The sequence below is a fragment of the Rissa tridactyla genome, chromosome 2 (assembly GCF_028500815.1).
Source record: "Rissa tridactyla isolate bRisTri1 chromosome 2, bRisTri1.patW.cur.20221130, whole genome shotgun sequence".
Taxonomy (NCBI): domain Eukaryota; kingdom Metazoa; phylum Chordata; class Aves; order Charadriiformes; family Laridae; genus Rissa; species Rissa tridactyla.
The window spans coordinates 140,444,722-140,469,854 of NC_071467.1; the positions used below are offsets into that span (position 1 = coordinate 140,444,722).

General features: G+C 42.0%; 1 protein-coding gene across 6 annotated transcripts in view; it reads right to left on the reverse strand.

Moving 5' to 3' along the window:
- The window catches only part of DYNC1I1 (dynein cytoplasmic 1 intermediate chain 1), a 196,223-nt gene that overhangs the window by 36,454 nt on the left and 134,636 nt on the right, over nucleotides 1–25,133 (reverse strand). For all 6 annotated transcript variants that reach the window (XM_054192741.1, XM_054192742.1, XM_054192744.1 and 3 more), the window contains 4 exons: nucleotides 15,105–15,251; nucleotides 10,755–10,868; nucleotides 7,787–7,920; nucleotides 4,977–5,121 (listed from right to left, as the gene is read on the reverse strand). In XM_054192741.1, the coding sequence (XP_054048716.1) occupies nucleotides 4,977–5,121; nucleotides 7,787–7,920; nucleotides 10,755–10,868; nucleotides 15,105–15,251 (540 nt within the window). The remainder of the gene's footprint in view (nucleotides 1–4,976; nucleotides 5,122–7,786; nucleotides 7,921–10,754; nucleotides 10,869–15,104; nucleotides 15,252–25,133) is intronic.

Consider the following 25,133-nt stretch of genomic DNA (forward strand, 5'->3'; position numbering starts at 1 on the left):
TCGGAGCAAAATGGCAAGATCATCACAGCATTTCCTCCCCTTAGGGAAGACACATGTTCCAGTCCTACTCAGGCAGACCTTTGCAGTGTGGCTTGGTGCCCAAACCACGGGCCTACAGGATACTCTCGTGGAGCTCCTACACTCTTCATAAATAACTGCGTGTTCACTGGAATAGGAACATCTTCCATAAGGCAGGGAAGTGCTATATATCATTACCTACTAACATCGGTGTCTCTAATCTGCGATCCACTCTAATCACCTGCCATGGGGCCTCACTAAATCAAGTCACTGACTCTGGCATTTCCAATTACAGTTAAACAGTTTTCATGAGGGAGAATTCACCAAGTTGTAATAGTTCAATACGTTTACTGTCCTTTTATCATGACTCTATGTCTGACTACACTTCTATTTGGATTTTTAACTTCAGGCAATGCTATCTATAACACAAGAGGCTCTCACTCACCCACTTAAGGTGATTGAAATTATACTAGAAAAAAATCTGAGCCAGTAACCAGGTATCTTGATACGTGGTATTTGTAAAAAATGGTAAGTCAGTCCTTAATTTAAAAAAATAAAAGTGATGACCTGACCCTGTTATTTTAGTAAACATTCAAAATTGCCCATTTGTGAGTGCATTGTTTTCTTAGTGACTGATCCACACAATCATGTAATGCTCTGATTCATTCTGCTACACCATTTTCCATCACAGTAAGTTTGGTTTATCAAGTTCATCCTATCAGATGCTACCAGCCAGGCTTTTGGGGAAAGGGACTGAGGGGGTAGAGGTATCTTTAGCAACACCACCACCACCACCACATGCTTCTTTGTATTGTTCTAGTGATAGACTTCAGCTTGACCTCTGAGGAGACATCATTCAACCTCTAGACCAAATTAAAACCAGTGGAGTTTGAAGTTATGAGCTAATACGAAGGTATGAAAGTGCAAGGTAAAAAAATTAACTCCAAGAGTCAGGAGGACTGGGTCTTACCAAGATAATCAGCAAACAGATGGGCATAAAATATTGAAGGTACAGAAAGGCATGTAGCATAAAAATGTGAATTTTTGCTTTTTGAAATGTGGTTTCTCAAAAAGCACAACAGACTGCAGTCTGAAACAACACAGGACACCAAAAAAAGATGAGCATCATGTGAAGAGCATATGAAAGAGAAGACAAAGGAGAGGGAGTAGGAAGGAGCTACCATTGATACACATGTTAGTAAGGCAAAACTGAACAGGGACACAAAAGTAGGTAGTCTATCACTCAAGGCGCACATATCCTCTGGCTCAATTAGTCCTTGCTAATGGTTATGTGGTGGTCCTACTACCAGTTTACTCACCTCTGTTCCTTCTTCTGAGTATGGCACTCACCGCCATTACTTAAACATTAGGCAAAGAGGGAGATAAGCATGGATGGGGATACAGCAATGCTGTTACTATTATTCCAGTCTCTCTTCTAGTCAACTGCCCATCTGAGCACGACTTAGCCATAGATGCAAGAGGAGAAAAACACAGTCATTAGCACCTCCCCTCAATGGAAGGATAAGAGATAAAGGAGACATATGAAGGATGAAAGAGCTACCAAAATTCAACTCTCTATGCAGATCTTTAGTAGCTCCCTCAGCAGCAAACAAGCCATCTTCTAGGCTTTAGCTGAAACTAGCCCATGCTTTGCTACGCTTTAACAATTCCAAGGTCGCTCCTGTCCCTTGACACAATATCTAAAAGTTCGCACTCCAAACGGCAATTGCTGTAGTAATAACAATACTTACATTTCATTATTTAACCTCATGCTATTTGTTCATGAGGATTAGTGCTTAATTAATTAACAACACTTAGCATTTTCACTTAGCAATTTACCTCTTCAAAACATTACAGACAATACCTAATTAAGGGCAGAGTTCCGCAGACATTTCACATCAGAACTTCCCTTTGACAGCGCTGCATCCAAGACTTGCTCACATGGTGTAACATGAATTCAAGTTGAAAGCCCTATTGACTTCACCGGGAACCAAGTAATGCCCTGGCTATTAGGCAGACTATCTTTGCAACTTCCTTTTTTTTTCCTGTTGCTTCTGGTTGCTTACTATTCACTCAAGGATCTAATTATTGGCTAATGTGATGGGTGATAATATGAACCTTGTATTAGTGCTATCTACAAAACCTTCATTCTTCAGTTAGTGAAAACTTTATTCCCAGTTACCTGGCTGTACTGCCTTTGGATAGAAAATGTGTTAACCACAAAAACAGATTATAAAATGTCAGGCCAGAGTTTTTAAGAGATATGGTGCTTTCAATCCATCAGTCAAATGCCTGCTATGAAAGTGCCTTTCTTGTAAGCACCCCAGGGTGCTAGACAACATCAATAGACAATATAAACACAGAGCTTTTATGGTTCACTTTACAATTGGTCATTGACTCTGAACCTGTGAAACAGAAAGGAATTGAATTTCATGACCAAAGAGGATAATGTGCACAGGATTAAGTAGACAACACTGGTAGAAGCAGGAAAGCAGTACAGCATTGCTATCATAGAGAGATTAAATTTACAAATAAGAAACCAAAGGAATAAACCAATTCTGAGTAAACTCTCATAAACCAGCAGTAGCACTCAATGCTTTGTATCAATCCACTACCTTTTTCGGAGAATCAAACATGCTGATGAGTTTATTCAAAGCTGGCCGATTGATCGGGCCCTGACTATGGGAACTGAACAAAGAAAGCCCTAAATATGTAATAGCTCCAGCCAAGAGCTGTATGGAAAGAAACTTCCATCCAGACAGTATGGAAAGAAACTTCTGCTGGAGTCAAATTGGAAGAAAAAGAAAACATTCATCACCGTTCAAGAACTTGTCCAGTGTCTCAGAGGATGTGTTCACAGGGCAGTGGCTGGCAGTGCAGCAGCTTGGGGCTGCTGATGCTCAAACCTGCTCCAGAAGGAAAGAAGTGATCCAATACAGCAACGCGGCTTCCAGCTCCAAGTGGTGCTGTGGTGTGTCACATGCACGTCACAGCTCACATCAGCTAGGTCAAACAGCTTTCTCAGGAAGCCCCTCTTGATAATCAAGCCACAGCTTGATAGATATTAGAAATGTAAATGGTTTGGTTCTTTGAAAACTGACTGTATTGAACAGAATCTGACCTAACCATTTTGGCACTGAATTCTTCCACAAGGATAACTGTGTACTGCTAACTGCAGTGTCTTTGTGCCCAAAATATGCTGCGTTAGTGTTACTGCTAACTTGTAAAATCCCAGGAGTTTAAAATAAAAAGCAGGCCTTATTATCCCTTAATATAATTTAATTTAAGCTGCAGATGGATAAGACCCTTATTGCCATATTCATCCCCAAGCTGAGGGTCAGATACTTATCCTATACTTTTCTGGACACGTATGTGTGGAATTCAGTACCTGCCTTTCATCTTCCCCACAGTCCCCACAAATTCTTTTCCCCTTCCTCAGCTTCAACTTAAACCCTCCAATATTCCCTTGCCACCAGTTACCACCGTCCAGGACTCCCTCATCTCAGACACCAAACACCCTAGCCAGCCCCAACCAGCTAAACACCTAAGCTCTCCATCACTTGGTTATCCTGCAGCCCTTTCTAACGTTTACCACCTAGGACCCATCCCAGACCCATTCCAGGCTGCCCACGACCACTCTCCAGGACCAATTCTGCATCGGTTAAGGCTGGGTCCACAGCTGTATATGGTTACATGTGAATTAGGTAAATCATGCACCTTTCTTATAATGAGTTTCCTAAAATGTAATGCTCAAGACAAAACCATCAGCTGTGGTCACTGTTGATTAGGAAAAGATCCCTGTGAATTAGCACGCATATTGGATCACGCCATCAACAAATGCATTGTGAAGCTACTATGGAGGCTGTTTCAAATTACTATCTAGGTAACTGTGCTTCTGTTTCCAGCACAAGGCTGTCACATGAACCCTTCTGATCACTTTTGTATCTACATTTGCTGTGCATCTGTCCCAGCATCTCTAAAGCCTGATGTCTTGGAGGAACACACACTGAGAAACTTCCTGACTGGGGTCAACTTCCAGTACTGGAACTATGATGGGTGCAGCTCAAGATGTGAACCAAATGCAGGCATAAAACCATGGTTAAGACAAAAGCCTGGCCTTTGGAAGGCAGTTCTCTACTCTGGTGCATGACAAAAATAACTGTTCAGATGACTTACATAATTAGGATTTTCCCTCTCATTCTCCTGTTTTACTCAGCCTGTACAATGAAACAGGTTGGTCTGTTTAGTCTGTCTCACAGTTTTTACTCATGCTATCATTCCCCTCTATTCATACCGTTCTAAAGGGTGTTGGGGTTTTAAAGCTTCACAGGATTGTGTAATCAGTGCTCTCCCTGTAAGAAGTCACGTCACGGTGACATGTCCATAAAGTAGTCAGCAGCGTATCCACAGTGGTCATGAATGTGAGTTCCAGCATGTATTTCCTCCCCGCTTACAGCCAGCAGTGTCTAATGTTATTGGGACAATTTATACTTTTTGGCTATTACGGACTCCTACAGCAATGAATTTCAGGAGTGATATTGCTTGCATTAAGTCTTACATGTGCTTCCCCTATTGCTTCATCAGACGAAAGTGTTTCTGCTGCTCTAGCACCATGGTGCATAGTATTAGCCTGCACAGGGAGTGCTGGATGGATCGTTTGATGACTTGCAGTGCAAGATACCTCCTTGCTAGCGAAATTGCTCATCACTAGGGTTAATACTGAAGTGCCAGCCAGCTGAAGCTACCTTTAAAGGGCAGGGTATGCTCCAGGGCAAATATGGTTGACACAGTTACACTAGGTATATATTTTACTTATAATTTTATCACTACGCTTATTCTAAGCACAGCCTTTCAATTAATTAACTCTTAGGACTTGATACAGACTATATTGAAAAAGTTATGACAAAGGCATTTTCATAAGTAGCATTACCCATCTCATCCCAGCTCAGATTTCTCACCTTTGTGGTCCACAACTTGACTGTCCAGTCAAATGATGATGTGACAAAGAGATGGGAAAAGTCAATTGGACCCACTGCCATGTGACAATTGATTCCTGTGACGGGTCCTTGGTGGCCTTCAAAAATTTCACCAATGCCAGCTTTACTGCAGGAAGAAGAGACATTTGCATTCAGAGAGTGATTTAACATCATTTTTCTTTACTTTTAGGTTCCTGTTTCCTTTTAAAGTTCCATTCAATCTGTAAATCTCTCTCCTTTCAGGAAGACCTTTGCCTGCAGAGCTTTACTGCTGGGGCACAATTAACGCTCAGGATCCAGCACAGGGAGACTTTCTCTTACTTCTGAGAACTTGCCTTACTCACTTTTACATACACTGTCTACTACTGTAGCTTGAAATAACATTTATGTATAATTATAAAATAATTCAAAATTATAATTATACTATAGCATATGCCTCCAAGTAAGCTATTATCACAAGGAATAACCATTAAAATAAAAATGCAAATATGTTAATGACGTATCACGAGCAATTCTTTTTCTCTTAAATACCTAAAATAACTTTCCACAGCAATCAATCAAGTCACTAGGAAGCAAATCCTTTTTCACAAAAAGTGAAGGAACTCTTCCTGTGATCAGGTATCGTACAGTCATTACTTTGAACAAGGGGAGATGTGCATTTCATCGGCCTGAGGCTAGAATAGCTATTAGGAAGGAAAAATACAAGGCTGTGTAAGAGAGAATGTGCGCAGTTTTCTTCTTCCTGGAAGCAAATGACACCAGATCAGTTGTCAGTCCCGTCTCACAGTGTATACAGAAAGGGGAGTCATGAAATTACCCTTTTAGTTACATTATAGAAAAATAGCTGATGGAAGAAAATACATTAAAAATTGGCACAGCTGACAAGGCTGCCGGCCCTGTGCCAGTGTGAATACAGCATACCCAAAGAGTTGAGGAGCTGCACTGGAGGAAATTGGTCCCTTGTATTGCTAGCATGGTGTCCTCTCACCTCTCCTGTTGACCATGACAGTGTAGCCTTCCTTAGGCTCCCCTGCCAGCCCTCGCAGCACGTGCTGGAGCCGGGGCTGAGTTCTGCGGTGCCTCTGCAGTGCTGGGTACAAATTACACCTCTGATTTTATCCCCATCTGGCTGCCATGTAGTTGGCGGGATAAGGGGAGTTCTGAAATGGTGAGAACACCTTGTGTATATCTGCTGTGCTTTGACACACCTTTTTCCAGAATAACATTTGGCTCTCCACTGTGCCGGGCTGAAGGACACGGGACCCTCTGGAAATAAAATGGGGATGACAGCAAAGAGCTCTAGGAAAAAGACAGGCATGAGAGGAAAAGAAGGGCATTTTTCGATGGTCAGCAGAAGGTTTGCTAAAAAGGTGGGCTAACAAGAGGGTCTGGCACCTTCCCGCTGTTGTGAGGGACAAACCAGACATATCTGAAAGATCAGAAGTGAGAAATGCCCTTGGGCATGCTTCATTTATCCTAGCAGCCCAAGACTAATTCAAACCATCAGCCGCCACGCAGCCTACCAGTATAATGCCTAAATAGATATAATTTTGCAATACTGTCAGCCATCAGGCTAAAATAAAAATATTTAAAAATAAAAAATATATTGAACAAAATATATGTAAAACAGTATTTACACCAAATTAGGAATGTGTAAGAGAAGCCCTACAATCTTAAACCAGTGTATCAATGTCTATTTCATCAACAGAAACACAGAATACAATAAAATATGAATTCAGAGAATATTGCAAACTATTGAAGTGTGGGTTGAGCTTTAAATCTATGAATGAAAAAAGTTTGTTCTCTACAAAAGCCTTTCAAGCATCCCAGAGGATGAAAATACTACCAGAAGCTAACAGAGCACGCTAGCAACCTGCAGATTTATAGGGTGCAAAATAAGGAACTTGCAGTATTAAACTCCAGCCCGGGTTATGCGAGGAAGGGATACGCCCACCGTGTGGGAGAGAGCAGAGGGTACCCGTCCTGGGAGCGGGTCAGCCAAGCACACAGCGGCTACGTCCGTGTTGGCAAATAAACCAGGCAGCAGCCCAGACTGAGGGCAAACAGCGTGCTCTGTCTTCTGGCTGTACAACAAAACCCTCCCGCCCTCCTGAAGAGGGTGGGCACGTCCAAACTGCCCACCGAAGAGCGGAGGCCAGCAGGGTTCTAGCCTGGCTGTGCAGATGCAGCCTGCAGAGCTGCGCGGGAATACCCGGCGCTGGATGGCCACGCATCGGGACACGCGTGCTCTGTCTCTTACATGCACATGTGCCCGTGGTGGCTTTTCTCTGATATATGCCCATGGAGACTGAAGACGGAGCTGAGGATGGTAAAAAATAAAGTGGATTACCATCTCTTATGAGTGGTTTAGGCCTGATTACCCTGCAACAACACTGTCTCCTAGGGCCTGATTCAACCTGCCCAGACGTAGATACCTACATCTCAGCTAGCTGTCTAGACCTCTGTCTCACCTCATGGGTGAGAAAGAGGCATTTCTTAGGTCCCAGTCATCTCCTTCAGGGAGATGTCTGAAAAAGGTAAAGAAGGTAATCAAACCCTAATAGCAGTCATTGCTCCCCACCCAGTACATAGGGAGCCTGGGGCAGCTACCCCAGGACTACAGGCTGTAGCACAGATGCTCAAAGTCAGACGACTCCTATCCTAGTTGTGCAAAGTAGTACAGACACCATGGATCCAAGAGAAAAAACATGAAACACTCTTCACACACACTTGGCTACCTCACACCAATACAGGTACACAATGTCATTTAAGTACAAAATGTTGAACATCACCTTCCATGACGACAGGCTGTGTAGACTGTTCCCTCTTCACTGCCAACGACAAAGTTATTGACATCTCCGGTTGGGAAAGCCATTCCTGTAACTGCCACTGGTTTGGACTTATTGTACACCAGCTCCATGCTCTCCTACAAAAATGGGTCTTTGTTATTACTATTCTGCAGTTGTCCTTTTGTTTGAGTGGGTATTTTTGGTTTTGGTTTGTTTTTTGTTTTTTTCCTAATTCATTTCTAAGTGTTACACAGGGTAGCAGGAGAGGAAGAAGAAATCATTTGACCCAGCCACAAGACTTTAGTTTCTATATAGGATGTTGCGAGAAGATGCAATGTCACAAATACGCAATGTTACAAACTAGGATGCACTGCTCCTGCCATCCCCGCCTGTGTCTGTCACACGTTTGAGAGTGGCTGCAAAGCACTGGTCTTTGCTACATCGTCCTACATCAGGCAGAGATGACAGGTGAGAATTTAAAATCTAATGGTGCAGAAACTAAAGATAATACATTAATGGTTACACTTGCCAGCCCCAGGCTCTAATAAAACATGCAATACCCTTCTATTTACAAACATTTTTGAAATCCGTTGTTTGTCATGTGTAATATTGTGTGCACCTGAGGCATTTATCAGACTGTGCCATTTGACCCTTTGCAGAACAAAATTAAAAAGTTGGGGTCCTGCCACTACCACTATTCTAAGCATTGTTTTTCAGGGATTTTTCTGAGGTAACCATAAACATTCCCTCTAGACTCCACCATCAAGCTAAAACTAGCAAGCATATTTTCTTTTTTTATTTGCTAGCTATATTTCAAAGTAAATCAGCATGCCCATTTTTGCTATTGCAAGTACAACCAGCATGAACAGTTTGTGGCCGTTGCAAGATGCATATGCTTTGAAGAGATTTTGCTCAACTCTAAACTTTTTGGTTGTTCAGCCTAAATGATGTAACCCAAGATCCACAAAGGGGCTGAATGATTTAGCAATTTTCATTTTTAGCTATTTAAGTGGGTATGTTTTCTATGTTTAAAATGCCTAAGCTGCTAAGCTTCTAGGGCCAAAGCCTGTAGTGTTTTTCTCAGAAGGGCGTTTTGCTGTAGCTAAAGAAAGTGGACGTCCCTGTGAGAGGAGAGGGCTGCAAATCCATAGGGAAATACTTTTGCTTGATTTATACTTTTCTTTGAAATACAGTTGGTTCTATTAAAAAGGCAAAACAAGACCTGGAAAACACATTGGCAGAGCACCTGTGGACCATATATTTCTGTGAAAATCTTCTGGGTTGAGATCATCATTTAGTCTTTCTGTGGAGACACGGCCAGATACCGTGGTGGACTCTCTCCTCCCAGCACCTACACCATGGCTGTACATGAGTGCTCTGGTTCTGTGTCTTCAGAAAGTTTCAGACTGACACACATCAGCAACACTCTGTTCCTCCCAATTTAAAACTATGGCATGTAGCTTGACGTCAAGTCCTGTGCCTTTCTTTCCTAGATCACCATGAACCATGCGCCAAACTTCAGTGTAATGTGGGGTGTGTTCCCATCCTTGTTGAAAGCCAATTTTGGAGCTGGGAAATTCCATCTGAGTGATGAAGTACTGAAACGGAGATGTTCACAAATCTCTGCTTCAGAATGTAGTATTCCAGTAAGTGAACACATAAGGGTGGGATTCATCTTCTTGATGTTTAAGTGAGAAACTAGAGAAGGGATTTGGGTGCCTAAACATAGATGTTGGCCATTTTAGATGCCTCCATTTCTATTCCAGAAGAGCACTGGTTTTTCATAGTCCCAGGACACAACTACCAGACCCATATTGTTGCCTCAGATGAGCATGAGCAACATGATCTAACTTTGAAGTTGGCCACACTCTGAGTAGGGCATTAGCGGGGATGACTTCCAGAAGCCCCCTCCATACTAAGATTTGACAGTTCTATACCCCAGGGTATCTGCAATGGCATTTCACGCTGGGATGGGATGAGTTGTCCTCCAGAACTGCCCAGTCTTTCTCTACATTAACTGTAAAAGGAACTCAAATCATTAACTTAGACTTGACATGGATGTAACTTTCAGATGGCTAAGGTTAGGATGGAGGTGTCCCACTTCTTGTGTCAACACTGAAAAGCAAATAATTCAATAGTAATTGCACATTAATGCATAATTAATGGATGATTAATGGAATCATTCAGAAGAGTTTCCATGCAGTATTTTGAAACAAGATCAGATCCCACGATGCTTAGCAAAAATAATATTTTTTTTTCCCTAAGAAATTATGTATAAAAAATGAGTGATGGATTGGAATAGACGGTGTACTACTCCAGAAGATAACACTTAAAAGATGCTTTCCATAGACCTTTTTCAGCATCAGATTCTTTGTTTAGTTTCCATTATTATAATCACTAGTGGTTTGGACAATTTGCCTGGATTTCCTTTCATTTACTGATACAAAGAAGAGGATGAGGGGGGTTAGAGAGACAATAGTAGCAAACAGTCCAGAGTGGGGGAAATTAGTCCTAAAACTTTTGATCTGCATTGTTTTTTTTCTTTGGCTACTGAAGGCAGGCAGCAAAGTAAGCTTTCTGACTGTGTGCCTTGGAAACCCGTAGTGCCTAGGGTGTGTTCAGCAGCAGTGCAATCTAGTCCATATTTGTTAAACAATGCTGTAGAGTAAGTACAATTTATACCACAGGCGACTTCTGTAATTACCGTGCTTTAAAATGTATTATTTCATTTTCACTTGAAACTGACCTATGTATTAACGTATTACAATAATTACATGATTTGTGGTAAAGGAAATGGGTTTTGGCTCTTAGCAGAGACTGCTGGAAGCGAGCTGTACTCTTTCAAGTGCATCCATGGGTTTTAGTTTGTATAGGACGTGAGGGTTTGGCTTTTAGGAGCTACGTTCCATTAAGCAGGTATCTTGCTTTACCGAAGGTGCTTTTTCTCCTGTATAGGTGAAAACAAACCCACCTGTGGAGTTGAGAGCATGTCCAGGCTCCAGGAGCACATTTTGCCATCCGTAGAGACGGTAATGAGATTGTGCGCGTTCTGGGTTCCAACTACATTCACACAATAGACAGGATGCTGAAAACACATTAACACTGGAAATCAGAGAGCCATTCTGACATCTTCACAAATTCCTAATACCTTTTCCTAATGTTATTTTAAAGAATGATTAAGTAGTCACATAATGCCTGGAAAATACAGGACTCGGCTTTTGCCAGATAGGAATTGTTTTGTGATATTTTTTTTAATTTAAATTTTAAGAGGTACATTATGGATGTGGAAATGTTTTCAAAGTTTCATTTTCCTCATAATAAAACAACCCAGCTGAGTAATGCTGTGAAAATACTGAATTATGTGGATGAGATTTCACCCACGGGGACATGTATCATTCTACTGATGGCTTTTGACACTGAAAATAACCAGCAGAAAGAGGCAAATAGTCCAAATGGAATCAAAATGAAAACTTTATTCAAGAAAACAGCTGCATAAAACTCGAACTTTTCCAGAATTTGGCTTGCATGCTAAATATTTGCAAATGTACTCCAGTAGAAAAACGTGAACAAGTCCGTCAGTGTTCTCCAGCACTGGCCAATATACCCTTTTAGATCTGTCATTCTAAGTGTGGAGTGACTAAATTTGGGGTGTTACACCTGGTTCACCATAGTATAGTCATTCCATGGAGGCTGAGTTCCACTTAGTATGCAATAATGAAACTTGGCCTTTTCCTTTTCCAAGGAACCTGGTAACATTTTGAGCCTGAAGTGTCATCTGATATCTGATGGTGACATATGAGGGATGGTTCACATTCAGCAATCTCCAGAGTGAAAAATCAGTCAGACTGAACAATAAGATTTAATTTCCTTTGACCAGTACAAATGATACTGCTGAATTAAGGGTAAGCCATATACACAAGTCAAGCAAAGAAAAATTGTATTTGTACGCCTCTTTTGCTGATGAATAGAAGACCCGTGTCTCCAGGAAAAAAAGGTGCTTTTCACTAATACTTTCCTTACTTTAAGAAAAATAGGACCAAACTTACAAGAGACCCCTATAGAGCTTCTAAGCCAACTCCATGTATGGTTAGAAACCTAGCATTTGCTCCTGCTGAAAGGAATGGCAGAACTACCACTTATTTTAGACTGCTTTAAGATCCAGTCACCTACCCAGTCGGCAGGGAAAGGCAGAAATCTTCAGAGCACTGGCTAGCTCTCAGGTTCGGTACCTGGGCGGGCTCAGTAAATGCCCCCCCTCAAGGGCAAAAGGGCAGCATCTGAATGCACAGTGCGCGTGTGCACACACCGAAAATGGACTCAGCAATTGCTGCTGAAATGGTACCTTGTGCTCGGAGGCCTCCTGTACACACCAGTAAGTCGCAAAGTCCATTCTGATGCTGACTTTTCTCTTTTTTTTCAAGGTTGTCAGGCACGTGGTTTCCCCCAGATCATCAAATGAACCCAAATTTGTCCCTCAGATGTTTCTTATGCTATTACTCTCATAGAATGGACCTTCTTCCTGCTCGGAGGTGAGCTAACGACCACAGTGCTAAACATGATTAGTACATACGAATGTGTGAAATAAGTACAGTCCTATTTTTTAACGGGTGTTTGACCTCCAGTAGTCCAAATGGACAGGTACAGAGGGGGTGGGAGGAAGCTAAAGCAAGCCGTGGCATATCTAGGATACGTAGGGGGAAGGGAAAGAGTGAGCCGCGTCGTTCCAGCAGCACCTCAGTGTGCCAGGTCTGGCTTTAATCAGGGTTACCAGCCATCAATTTCATGCACAATAAAACTCACGGCCGAAATGAAAAAACGTAAGGAAAAATGGATGAAAAAGACAACCAAATGTATGTAACAGAAAGTCTAACCAGGCTCCTTCCTTTCAAAGGGTCGCTGCCAGCTTGCTTTTATTTATTTTGGAAATGAAATCATCATGCAAAAGGGTTTTGTCTTAATTAAAATTTCCTGTTGTCCCAAGTGCAGATGTGTGGTGGGTGTGAAAGGAAATTAGTGAGTAAGCTGTGGGTAGAATTCTCTTTCCTGGTGAATCCGGGCGGCAATCAGTGATACTAAACTTCAGGAAGGTTTAAGTCAGTGATAACAACACACTCTATCTGTTTCAAATAAACAAAGCAAGAGAAAGAAAAGAGAAAAATCCTTTTTTCACATATGGCATAAGTTCAAATTAAAAAATGACTGTTCAACTCACGTATCTAGCAGTACATAAAGTAACATTGCTACAGTAGAGTTGTCTTAATTTAATCTTTTTTTTTTTTCCCTTGGCAGCTAGGATTCAAGCCAGCCTTTTGCAATGAAGACTTCGTTTACAGTTTATGTAAGTGATTCCTGTATATGAACATAAAGTAAGCACTCTTTTATTGTAAAATCTGATCACTTCTTAAAAACATCATACTTCCTCATGTTAGACTGTGTAAACACTTATTTATACCAATCCGTGACAGCACATAAAGTGACCATCCACAACCGAAAGTCATTTATTTATATTTGTCAAAAGCAAAACATCACTTATTGTTCTATTGCAATAATAAAACTAGTTTAATATATAATTCCAGGAGGTACAATTTTGTCTTAAACGTTTTTTTTGAGTGTAAACAAATTACTTCCCATTAATCTTTTTTTTTCCACTAGATTTTGAGTCCCAGTTGTTCAATTTTCAATGATAGTCAGCTTCTTGCCACTAGTTTTCTGGTCCGCTACATCTCTAAATTGCACTTCCAGGAGAGACTGGCTTTTTTTCATGCAGATTGAACAACATTGCTGGTGACAAAATGAGCAAAACCACTAGGGAAATGAAAAGCAATGTTGAAGTTGCAACCTATGGCACAGATCATTAGATTATTACATCAACGTTCATGATAGCGGAAATTTAGGGAACAATATTTGTACTGCCTGGCCCACTAAGCATGTCTGTGCACACCTGTCATTTTTTAATATAAGAGATTTGCCATCATAATACTGGCCCCATGCTGATTCTTTTGTATTAATTCATACGGCATGGCTTCCAGAGTTGTCTTTTAACTCCAGGGATTATGTTGTCACAGTCAACTAAAAGCTGAACCTTGATCTGCAAATTCCAAAGATAAGAATCACAGAGTTGTAAAAGCTGGAGGTGCAAAAGACCTATCACTTTGTCTGATCCTTGCTCTGCTAGAACAAGATGTTTATCTTACCTCTCAGAGTGCTCTGTGTAGTTCGGTTTCTTTCCTTTCAGGAAATCAGCATTTTTCTGCATTCTCATATCATACTATTACATTTTTCTCCTTTCAGCCTGCATTTTCTTTTCCGCTTCCCACTCAGGAATGGTCCCAAGCCCACTCCCAAGATGAGATATGTTTACCATCCACAGAGTACATCTTCCATCTCTTATGGAGAGTCCGCCTGAGCCCAAACTCTGGAAGAGGAGAGCTCAAGAATGCACAACATCTTAGTGCAGGATGGACTGGAAGTCAGCGCCATAGCACAGTCCTCAAGGACACTTCAGCGGGCAATCCAGGCTTGTCTCTTCCTCCAGCACAACATGAGTACTTTGCAACGTAAGAGAATCTTCTACCACAGACATCATCTCTGTATCACAGAGAAACTCTTCACTCTCAGGCGTTTTGTGCTACTGCTCTGCCCGGACATTGCCAGAGCCCTGTGGCACTGCCACTATATCTGCAGGTGTCTGTGTGTGTCAGCAAAATGCTCTTCCACATCATTCTATTGAAACAAACTTCCTCTCACTGTGGAAGCTCTGCCCTGTGGCCCTGTCAGAAGTAGGAGACCACGACAGGCATTTACATATTGCTCTGTTGGAAAACGGAAGCACACTGCCCCATGCTCTTCAAGGGCACCAGTGTCTACTTACAGGACTCCACCGAGACCACCGTAGGTGCCTAATCTGTTTCAAAAGAGAAACTTGTGTACAACAAGACAACAATAAATGATTCAAATTGCCTGCTATGCTGGACTGACAGACACACAGTCACCATTGTGACCTGGCTTTCTTTACACACAATGGAGAGCAAGTGTCACAGTGCCTCTGTGCTGGCACAAAGGTGCCTCACTCAAGAGTTGTAATTAATCCTGCCCTCTTCCTTGGAAAGGAGGATAATCTCCTGACTTGACTGGACAAAGTGTGATGGTAAAGCACTTACAGGAGGTGGTTGTAACTCTCTCTCACCTATTTCTTTCCCTTCAAGGGCCACACTTATGTTTTCATCTGAGTAGCAATCAGTACCGTAGACACAACTAGACAGGTCATCTTCCCTGCTGAACCTTTCCTCTGAGGGAATAAGGAGATGATTTTTATCCTTACCGTGTGAGCAGCAGCAGATAAGGGGGTTCTCTGAACTGGAGTGCGCCTGTGACTGCGATTATCCCACAAGACAATTTGGCCAGAGTACGTTCCACCAACGACCAGGTTTGGGTGAAAGCGAGCAAAACAGACAGACATCACAGAGGACTGGAGTAAAACAGGTAGAGAAGAAGAGAGGGGTTACATGGTCAGTCATCTTCAATTATCTCCTTAAGGAAACATATTGTAATTAACATTTTGTATTTTAGAAATCACTGTATGAGCTGTATTCATATTGCTTGCACACCAGTAATTCTGCTGAAGCCAATAGGACGCATGCAAAGAGCTAATTTTGACCCTAAAATGTATAGTTCCATTGGTCCTAGGGAAAATATGCACCACAGGATGAGTCTTAGCATGGTGCTAAAAACCTGAGATAACCTTTCAGGTTCTCAGATGGGAAAATGCTTAATTCCATTTCCAAAAGTGAGAACTTCAAGTAACCAGATGCCAACCCAAAAGAGGTTGGCATCCTGGCCCATGATTTCCCATCAGGGAGAAGAGCTCTTCCTTTATTGCTCCTCTAGCTTTTAACTCTCAAACAATTTCAGGTGAGTTTGCGAGAGACCTTCCAAGGTTCACCTCAAGGTGCGTTGCCTTGAGAGCATCAGCTGACAAGCCATGTCTCATTGTTGGGTCAATGACTGGTTTCTCTGCTACAGAGAGGTCCTCTTTCTTCTAACAGCAGAGGGAATCACACTTTCCCTTACACTGAGCAGAAATGGGTTTTTCCTCTTTTTAATGACAGTTGGGTTGCCTTTGTACATTTTCTCTAGCTGGGGATGCTGAGGAGTCAGACTGGTGTAACGGTTACTCTGGCTATCTGGTAGCGTGTCCCACAAGCCAGGATGGAGATGGGTATCTATCCCAACTACTATTTTTCTCTTTAAAATAACATACAACATCTGAAGTCCTCAAGGGAACAGTCCCCAGAACCTTCATGTGCCAACAAGCTACAGCCAAGAGCAACAAGCTCTAACTCCTTCAAGTCCTCCATCCTCTTCCTAAAGAATTATTTCCCATTTTTCTGTAATTGGTCTTGGGTGTTATGTCTTTGTTTTATGCAAATTGGAAAGCAAAAGTTACAGCATTCACATAATTTCCTGAGAATTCACATACTAATAAAGAAAGTTTGCAAACAGAAGCAAATGTCATTTTTTCATGGACAGTTTTTGTGATGCTTACAAGCCACAGAGCAAGACTTGAACTGCTGCAGCAATTACAGGCAGAAAGTTGAATTGAGTGTTAGTGGCTGCATTCTTAAAAATTCATTTTCTGGCTGTTTCCAATGAGTTTTGGTAACAAATCTTTATTATAGTTTAATGACTGGATATTTTGAAGTGGCGATGTTCCTATGTGTGAACCCCTTTTACAAAGGGTTCACTAAATTACCTTATTTCAGTTGCATAAAAAGCATTGCAGACATTTAAGTAAACTTTGTTGAATTGGGAACACAGGAGGTGCCAAGCTGAACTAGACCTAATGTCTACCTACAGACGACCCTGTCTCTGGCAGGAGTGGATGGAGTTGTAAAAACTCTCATGTGGGCAGATGTGTTGTTTTCTGTCCTTACTGCTCCTCATCCTGATTTCTAGTAGCTACAGACTGGTTTGAACTCCTACACCAAAGAGTTAAACCCCCTCCTGATAGGGCTAGAAATAATTATGCTAGCTCTTCATGTCTATAACTAGGTTAATAAGAATAAATAAAAATGTGAATTTTAAATAGATTTTACTGAATTCATGTGGGTGCCTGATATGTATTGTTTAGAGACAGATTATATGCTAAATTAACTTAGTAGACATAGCATACATCAGTAAATTCAATACTGTTTTTTTCCACCTAAGAAGATCACCAAAGCAATGAAATATGCTGCCACTACCTTCTTTCTTCCCCATTCTCTCTGGATTCTCATGGCTTTGAACTCTTACCTTCTCGACTAAAGCTTTTGGATACGTTTCTCTGATGTTATATAGTCTAGCATCTAATGACTAGATGATTAGTATACGTAATTGCCTACTTTAGCCCATATCTTTTTAAGCGCTTGAACATAGTAATTACACTACGGTCAGTCGTAGCAACAAAAGATAGCTTCGAAACACCATTTCCAAAGGACCTATTAGCTTTACAGATAAGAAAACCCACCTCTGAGTAACAGGGCTTCGGTACTGCTAAGAGGGGCTTAAAACTCAGCTACAAAGCAGCTGCCATCCGGTTTCCACAGATCCCCCATACATTATAATTAAACCGACCCTACAGCACATGTTCTACATTTTATCTCTTTGTTTAATGGCTTCGTGAGTTGTTTTAATCAACCCCTCTCATTCCTTAAAACTAAGCTGACAGATATTCTTACATGAAGTGAAATAGCCAGATGATTTTAAAATAGTACGGCTCCACCACTGTATACACCCCACAGCAGCTACAAGGCTCCACATGTATTTTAAGAAACCCCAATTCAAACAGTCATTCCACAACAAAGTTCTCAGTTTGTCCGAAACAAACTTGGGAGGCTCTGAAGCAGGGCAAAGAAGCCAAGTGGACAGTGTATTTTTAAATGTTGTGTTTTCATGGTTAGCGTGTTTTTGAATTCAGAATCCCAGAATACAGTTGAATGGTCCAGATATAAACTGCTAAAGTGTGTTTTTCATAAAGTTCAAAAATAACCTACAGACATGACACGGACTTAAGCCCTCTGCGCTGCTTCTAGTTTTACGTATCGCTCTGAAGTAACTTGCGTTCTTCAACCAATGAAATGTTCACATCCTTTTAATCATGTCAATAGTATTTTTCTACCAAGGAAAAACTTCCGTCAAAAATTAGAATTTAACAATTTAAGGACTCCACTCCATAGCACTTAATATAGTGATTATTTTCTTAAAGTTAATGGCAGTACTCAGATGAATAAGGGCTGTAAGATCCAGCCCATTCATTTAACAACTTTAAAAGCATTCATTTCTTAGCCTTAATGGGAGAGAGCGGCAGACAGGTCTCCAGTCTGTCTGAACGGCTCTGTGCTCAAGGAGAGCAGCAGAAACCATTCCCTGTGAGCCTCTTCTGCCTCCAGGCTGCCTCTCGTTTGCCGATTCAAGCAGTCTTGCTCCTCTAAAACAGTTTTGCCACTGACTTCAAAGGGGGAGGAACCAGCGCATGGTCACGTCTTAAAATAACAGCGTATCCCTCTTCGCACGTCTACCCCACCTTTCTAGGGAAATCTCACAGCACTTTCCAATAACGACAGTAAAGCTTCCCAGTTTTTCAGTTAGGCATATTTTATATGCTGTAGGTGCTTAGTTACCCATTGCAGAGGACAGAAGCAGGTAGTTTCGTAGGGTATGGCAACAGTGCATAAAGAAATGTAAGAGGGATCACGGCAGAAGGCAATTCCACAGGGAGTTTAGTGTCTACAGTACAAAAGCGGCATTTAGAATAGGAGGTTCCCAGCGTTATCTTTTTATGGGTGCTGGCAGAGCATCTGTGTCTGCAAGTTGTCGGGACCTGCAAGAGACAGGCAAACCCCAGTCTTTGGTCACCTTCATTTCTCTGAATTGCTCTGTGCATTGAATCATTTCATTAGTCACTTCAGCTTAATGCTCTGGTGCTTTCTCCCTCCATGCAAATACAGTCTACTGGATTTAGCTTTCTCCATCTCTCCTTAGCTTTCTCAGCAACCCCACTGAAGTGTTGCGGGTACTTCTGGCTTTGTGATCTTCCCCCCTGATTTTCTGCTCCTGTGTCTTGGCGATGGCTTTCTGATGGTGTTCCTGCCTCACAACCTCTGCCTGTCCATGGGGGTGAGCACCTCCCTAAGGGCTCTCAGATGAGCCACCGAGCCTCTATTTGTTCCAGGTGGGGAGCACAGCCCAGGCCAAAGGGAGGGCTGGGCCCAAGGCTGGTAAACCAGGGACTTGTGTCCAGCGAATGGGCAATCCTGCTCCTGGATGTTGCAAGAACCACTCTGAAAATGTAACTAAGGAACAAAGCATGCAATGTCTGTGCTCTTGTCACGGCAATGAAGAGGCCTGGCCCCTTGGAGAGGCCTGCAGTGGCAGGGCGGAGGGCAGCACCCCCAGCCCCTGTACTGGGAGCTGCTGGCCCATCTCAGGCGATACGGGGGGGGCGAGTGCTCAGCCGCCGCCGCCTCCTCCTCCCTCCCCGCTGATGCACGCCACTCCAACAGGCCCCGAGCCCTCTTCAAGTGGCTGGCAGAGCTGGTTTTCATTTTAGCAGCTTAATCCGGCCCAGATTTGGATTAATGGTGGCGTATCCCTTCAACCACAGATGCACATGCTCGGGACAGACAGTCATTTAGATTCTCCTTACTGAGAAGCCTGACCTCAGTACCCACATCTGATGTGTGTGAGGCCCCAGAGACTCAGCTGTCTGTGCTCATGTCCGTAGATGCGGATGGCACTCTGCCCAGCCACCAGTTGAACAAGTTCACAAAGACCTGGGTGCTAAACAATAATGACTTTCAATAGGCAACGACTACTGCGTTCAGCGAGACCTCTTCTGCAGGAAACCACCCCCGTAGGCAGTGCTGCCATACTGGTGCCATATGCCTACACTTTACACCAGATGGATCTCAAAACAATACTTTGTCAGTGGGAAGAAGCGATCCGAGGAGTTCACAGGCATTTCTAGGCTCCAAAATACCAGGTTAGATTGCAGCAGGCACTCAGGAAACTCCTGGGTAGATTTTCTTGCTGAGCAAACACATGTGAAGAAGCACTATGGTCTGGGGCACGCTACTATAGGTCAGTCTAACACAGACAACAACGGGCAATAAAATTAACTGCAGCTGAGATGAAGAGGCAGATCCTTTTCCATGCTTGAGGGAATTGGTTCAGAGGGACTGAGAGCAGAGAGACAAAGCTATGGTACTGCCGCTTAGCTAGAACCACGAAAAGGTGCCAAACTCATAGTCTTTTATCCATAGGAACTGAAGAATAGGGACTGGTTCTCTGATCACTTGTGCCTGCCCTCCTGAGGCATACATAAATAAAGACAAAGGCCAAAAGTACACGTACAATTTACTCATAACCTTTTGCTCTCATTCCTGCTCATTAAGAGCAGTGTTTAAAGAATCTAAGCAACCCAGTCCCTCTGAGAGCTTCCTTACTTTCTTCTGGCCAGGCAATCAGGAGACCATCTCCTCATGCTTGCATTGCTACACACACTAAGATGTGGCCCAGAACAGATATGGATGATGTACCTCAACTGCAAACGTGGATGAAAATCATTGTCTAGAAACAAAACAGCAACTGAGTTACTAAATTAAGCCCTTTTTTCCTGCCAGAACAAGGACTGAACATCAGCATGGAAAGCAGCGGTATCAGATTTGAACACTGGTTTGTCTGGTTTAGTGCCCGATTACATCTTTTTTGCACCACAAAAGAAGGTGTGAGATACCTTGAATGAGGAAATTCTAGGGTGACTTTGCCCTGGCTACTGAGATATCTGGATTTATACGCTGAAATAGAGACTATGTTCCTTCCAAGAGTCCTGCTTATTTTTAGTATCATCTGTTATAAATCTGGATATTTCTGTGTTTTATGTAAATGTCTTCATATAATTAATAGTAATAAGCAAACGGCACAGAGGATAGCAACAGAATTACAACTGTTTTTCCCAATTAAATTTCAAAAGGTACCTAAAACATGATTTACATGTATGGAAACCTTTACCAAAGAGGTTAACCCTTAGTTCTAATAGCTTTAAATGCCAAGACTTCTGTATTGCTCCCCCCAACTCTCTTCCTATTCAACTACGAAATAGCATTTAAAATATTTTGTGCTAGAGATTATTTGTGGTACCATTCGTCTTCTACTAAAAATAAAATAAAAGCAGTTGACATCCTTCACGTATTAAAAAAAAAAAATAAAACCAAACAAACACTTCTTCAAACCAAATGGCAGAATCCTGTTTAATTAAAAAAAGGAAGTTTATACTTGGTTATGGTGTGTGTCGACATCTATCCCTTTGATTTACAAGAGTATGGACTGGAAAGAACAGATTGCTTTATTCAAGAGAAAGAAAGGAGGGAGGGGGGCCCAGTGTGACAGGAAAGAGTGTAGGCTGTATTAACTTCAGTGCTTGTTAAAACATGAAAGATTAATGGTAGAAAGGGAGGGAAGAATTGTGAATGTCTCCAGTTTAGGATCTTCAAAAATGTTTGGGGATTCTAAGAATGTCTCACCCGACCACATGAAAGCTGCACAGAGAGACTCAGCCACACGACTGCTCTAAATCCAAAGCTGGTATTGCTCCACTTATACCATCAAACCAATGGAGCTGAAATGTAGCCACAAATTAAATTTATTTTTATTGAAAAAGTACTAAGTCCTTAAAAAGAAGGAAAAAGAGTATGTCAGGAAACACAGCTCGCTCTTAGCTGAATTTACAGGGTAGGTAACTCTGACATCTAACCTCAATGCTGACATCGGAGTGTTGCAGCAGAATCAGAGTGCTCTGCCCAAGTCTGCAGAAAGGCAATATCCAGCCTCATGCCTTCATTTCAAGCAGGGCAAAAATCTGAAGCTTTCTACTTTCCTCTCGGTAAGTGCAGGTTCAGCCTGTTTAACTACAAGAATAAAATAATCAGAAGAAAGTCCACAAGCTGCCTTGCCAAAAGGGAATCTGCACTTCAGCCCTTTTGGAAGGTGCATTTGCCAATATTATTAGTTTGGTGGTGGTGTGATGAGTCAGAAAAGCAGCAAAACTGCTTGCTGTATTGCAAAAGCAGATAAACACGATACTTCTCAAATGCAATATGGGGAGATCCTGACTGCCTTTATCCACAACTGCAACAACAAATCAATTTGGTAATCCTGAATTACTACACATAAGTGCAAGCCTAGGAATACAATTTTTGCTGAATATCCTACTTTTTTTGTTAGACTGAGGATGAGAAAATTAAAACCTGGAGAAATAAGGAACAATTTCATAACAAGAGCACATCAAATCAAGTTTTCTTTCCATCCAACAGCTTACATGCCAAGTTCCCAAACTCATCCGTTTTCTCTGATTAGGACCTGGCTGTTTATCAAATTGCAGGGTCAGAGCCTTAATGTCCGTGTGCCTGCGTGTTGGAGAAGCTAGCACTTCCTTGGTTTGTCTGTTTTATTTAGGTCATGATACTCTAACAGTTACACAAGAGCACTCTTAATTGTTTTGACAAAATTATTCACAAGCCTGAGGTGAGGGGTCTGCACCACCCTTGCAGACCTGGAGCTTTAGGGCTTGTGTCTGCAGGTGAAGCACGGAGACCTTCTGCCATCCCTGCTCATACCTCAGGCTGGCCAGAATTTGGAGCAGATAGTAGGTGTTAGATTGGGCAATGGTGCTCTAGCACTCTGCTTGCACACAGCAGGGCACAGTTATTAGCCAAAGGCTTCCATTAGCCAAAGAGCTGCTATACACATAGCCATCTCAGGGCATGGGTAATGGTGTCACTGCCTGCCACCACCCACAACTGCAGCTGCAAGTTCTTTGGGACAAAGACTGCTTTGTTACAATGGGTTTGTACCAAATTTCTTTCAAAGGCATCTGTCTGGTTGAGGCCTCTAGGATCGACCAAATAATAACATTACATAAAAAATTTACCTGGCACACAGGTCAGAAATGCCATTAAATAAGAAGTGGTCCTTACACTGGAGTGTTTGCTTGCTTTCTGAAAATACGGGGCTGGTGGCAGAACATTCCTACCCACTATCGGAAATCCTTTAGAAATAAGTAATTACCTACATGGGACATGACAAAACAGAAGTTGCCCAGCATGTTTCTACTGACACTTTTGACTCTGTTAACTAGTGGTTGCCATTTTCACACAGAGGGAAATTCCAAGAGATTTTAAAAGTTAAAATATTTGGTGGATTGCAGCCTGAATAATTTTCTAGTGATGAAACCTCTTTAACTTTCTGCACACATTTACATTTAGTCACTTTGACTTCTGTTTTAAAAAGCATCTCAAACACAAAAGGTGTCCATCCACAGACTGGCTCGTTGGTGAGACAAAGGTATTTAGGTGCTGCAAAATGCATTGGCAAATCCCATTGCCTGCCTTTCTCTTCATTTTGAGGCAGCTAAACACATTTATAAATCTAGCTCAACATCATCAGAACATAAATTAATGTCTTAACAGTTTCGGTCTGCCAGAAGTCAAAATTCAGATTCAGCAATAATCAGTTCCCAACTGTATTTCATTGCTAATTCAGGGCAAATGCAAGTCCTCTATTTTCAGTTTGTGCACTGTTTCCTATGGAGAATGTATACAGTTTTCCTTTCGACAGTAAGTAATGTCAGGTTGCAATTGTCACCTCTCTTTTTTTTTTCTTTTTTTTTTTTTTTTTGGCAGAAAGGGCTTATTGGACTGGACTTCTAATATTAAATGGCTGTCTAACACAGATAGTTATCCCAAATAACTCAAACCTCAACCAAACCATGACTTCCATCTTGCTGTAGTGTGACCACCCTCCTGTGGAAGTGGTCATGCAATCTGCATGTTAGCTTAGTTGTGTTTGGGCTTCATCTGGGCTCAGAAAATCAGTAAGATAAGTTACAACGAACTGTCTGCAGTAATTCATGAAGGGACGATAACTGAAGAGATTTTACATTTAACTTTTCAGCTCTATTGAAATGCCTAATTCTCCATTCCCTACAGACTCTAAAGAAATATGCTTAAGAAGGCAGTCTTTGCAGAATTTTAGGGATGGTTTAACTAAGACACCAAGAATTGCTGTGGCAAATAGCCCTAATGCTATGCACTAAGCCCTGTGCATAGTCTGCTGCGTATATATTAAATCTACTGTAAGTACATGCTGATAATATAATAAAGAATGAAAACTGTTGCTTGCCTACTCCTTTTTCATTCTCTTTAGCATTCATTTTGGCAAGCAGGGCAGAGATTGCAGCATTCAGTGCCAGAAGGTCCTGAAAAAGGCAGAGTATTTCATATAAGACAGGTTTTCAAAAGGCATCTCCATCGGCATGGCCTTAAAGCACTGTTTACATCTGCATGCATTATTATCCATGCGTAAGGATGGCAGAATAGAGATAACAAGATTAGAGTCCATAGTAAAAAAAAAGAGGAAGAATTCAGTATAGCTTGTTTTGGTCAATCTAGTCATCATCATATCTCTGCATTCCTACAGGTTTGGGGGAGCAGGGGGGAATATTTTAAGCACTGCAAAATGAAAGATAGGACTTGAGAAGCACATACGCAAAACATCACGCAAACCAAAGCCCTCTCTAAGTCAGGCAACTCCAGGCAAATGCATCTGTGAAGGTGAAGCCACTTCTATCTAGCAAATGCCTGGGGACCCTGGCTGGGACGGACAAGTCCAGGAGTTCTGGTCTCATTTTCTGAATTACTTCTGTATATTCTTTGGTATTATCTAATATAAAATACAGATATAGTCTTGTCAGCTCAGCCCCATGCTCACAAAGCACCCCAGCCAGTGGGATAAGGACATAAGCTTCTTGTTGCTGCACATCTCTTCTCCTGGCAGAGTCTGCTTTCTGCTGGAACCACAACATGCCCTCAGGAGCGAGGCTGAGAGTTCCTATCCAGGGTGGTCCCCAGTTAGCACTATGCAAAAGCAGAAGAGATCCCCCGGAGAGTGAGGTATGGGCTAGGCTTGCCTGGCATCCTGGTCCTGGACTCTTTTCCTCACAGAGAAACCAAACCAGATGATGTCACATTCTGGAAATATCAGAGTTGGACTTTACAGAGTACACAGAGATAGCAAATTCCAGACTTGGAGAACAGGAATAGAAACACGAGTTCTTGAGCTGTGGTGGTAGCTTGGTGGTTTCTATGGCAGCAGTTCCCCAAACCATGCGTTTAATCAGTCAAACGATATGAAGCCAGAGATGAATTAGAAGCCAGTACAGATGCTGCAAGAACAATTATCTACAACTCAGCCTGTGAAGTTGGGCATAGGGGTCACAGCTGCTTATAGAGGAGTTGCAGATAAATCTCAAGTGTGG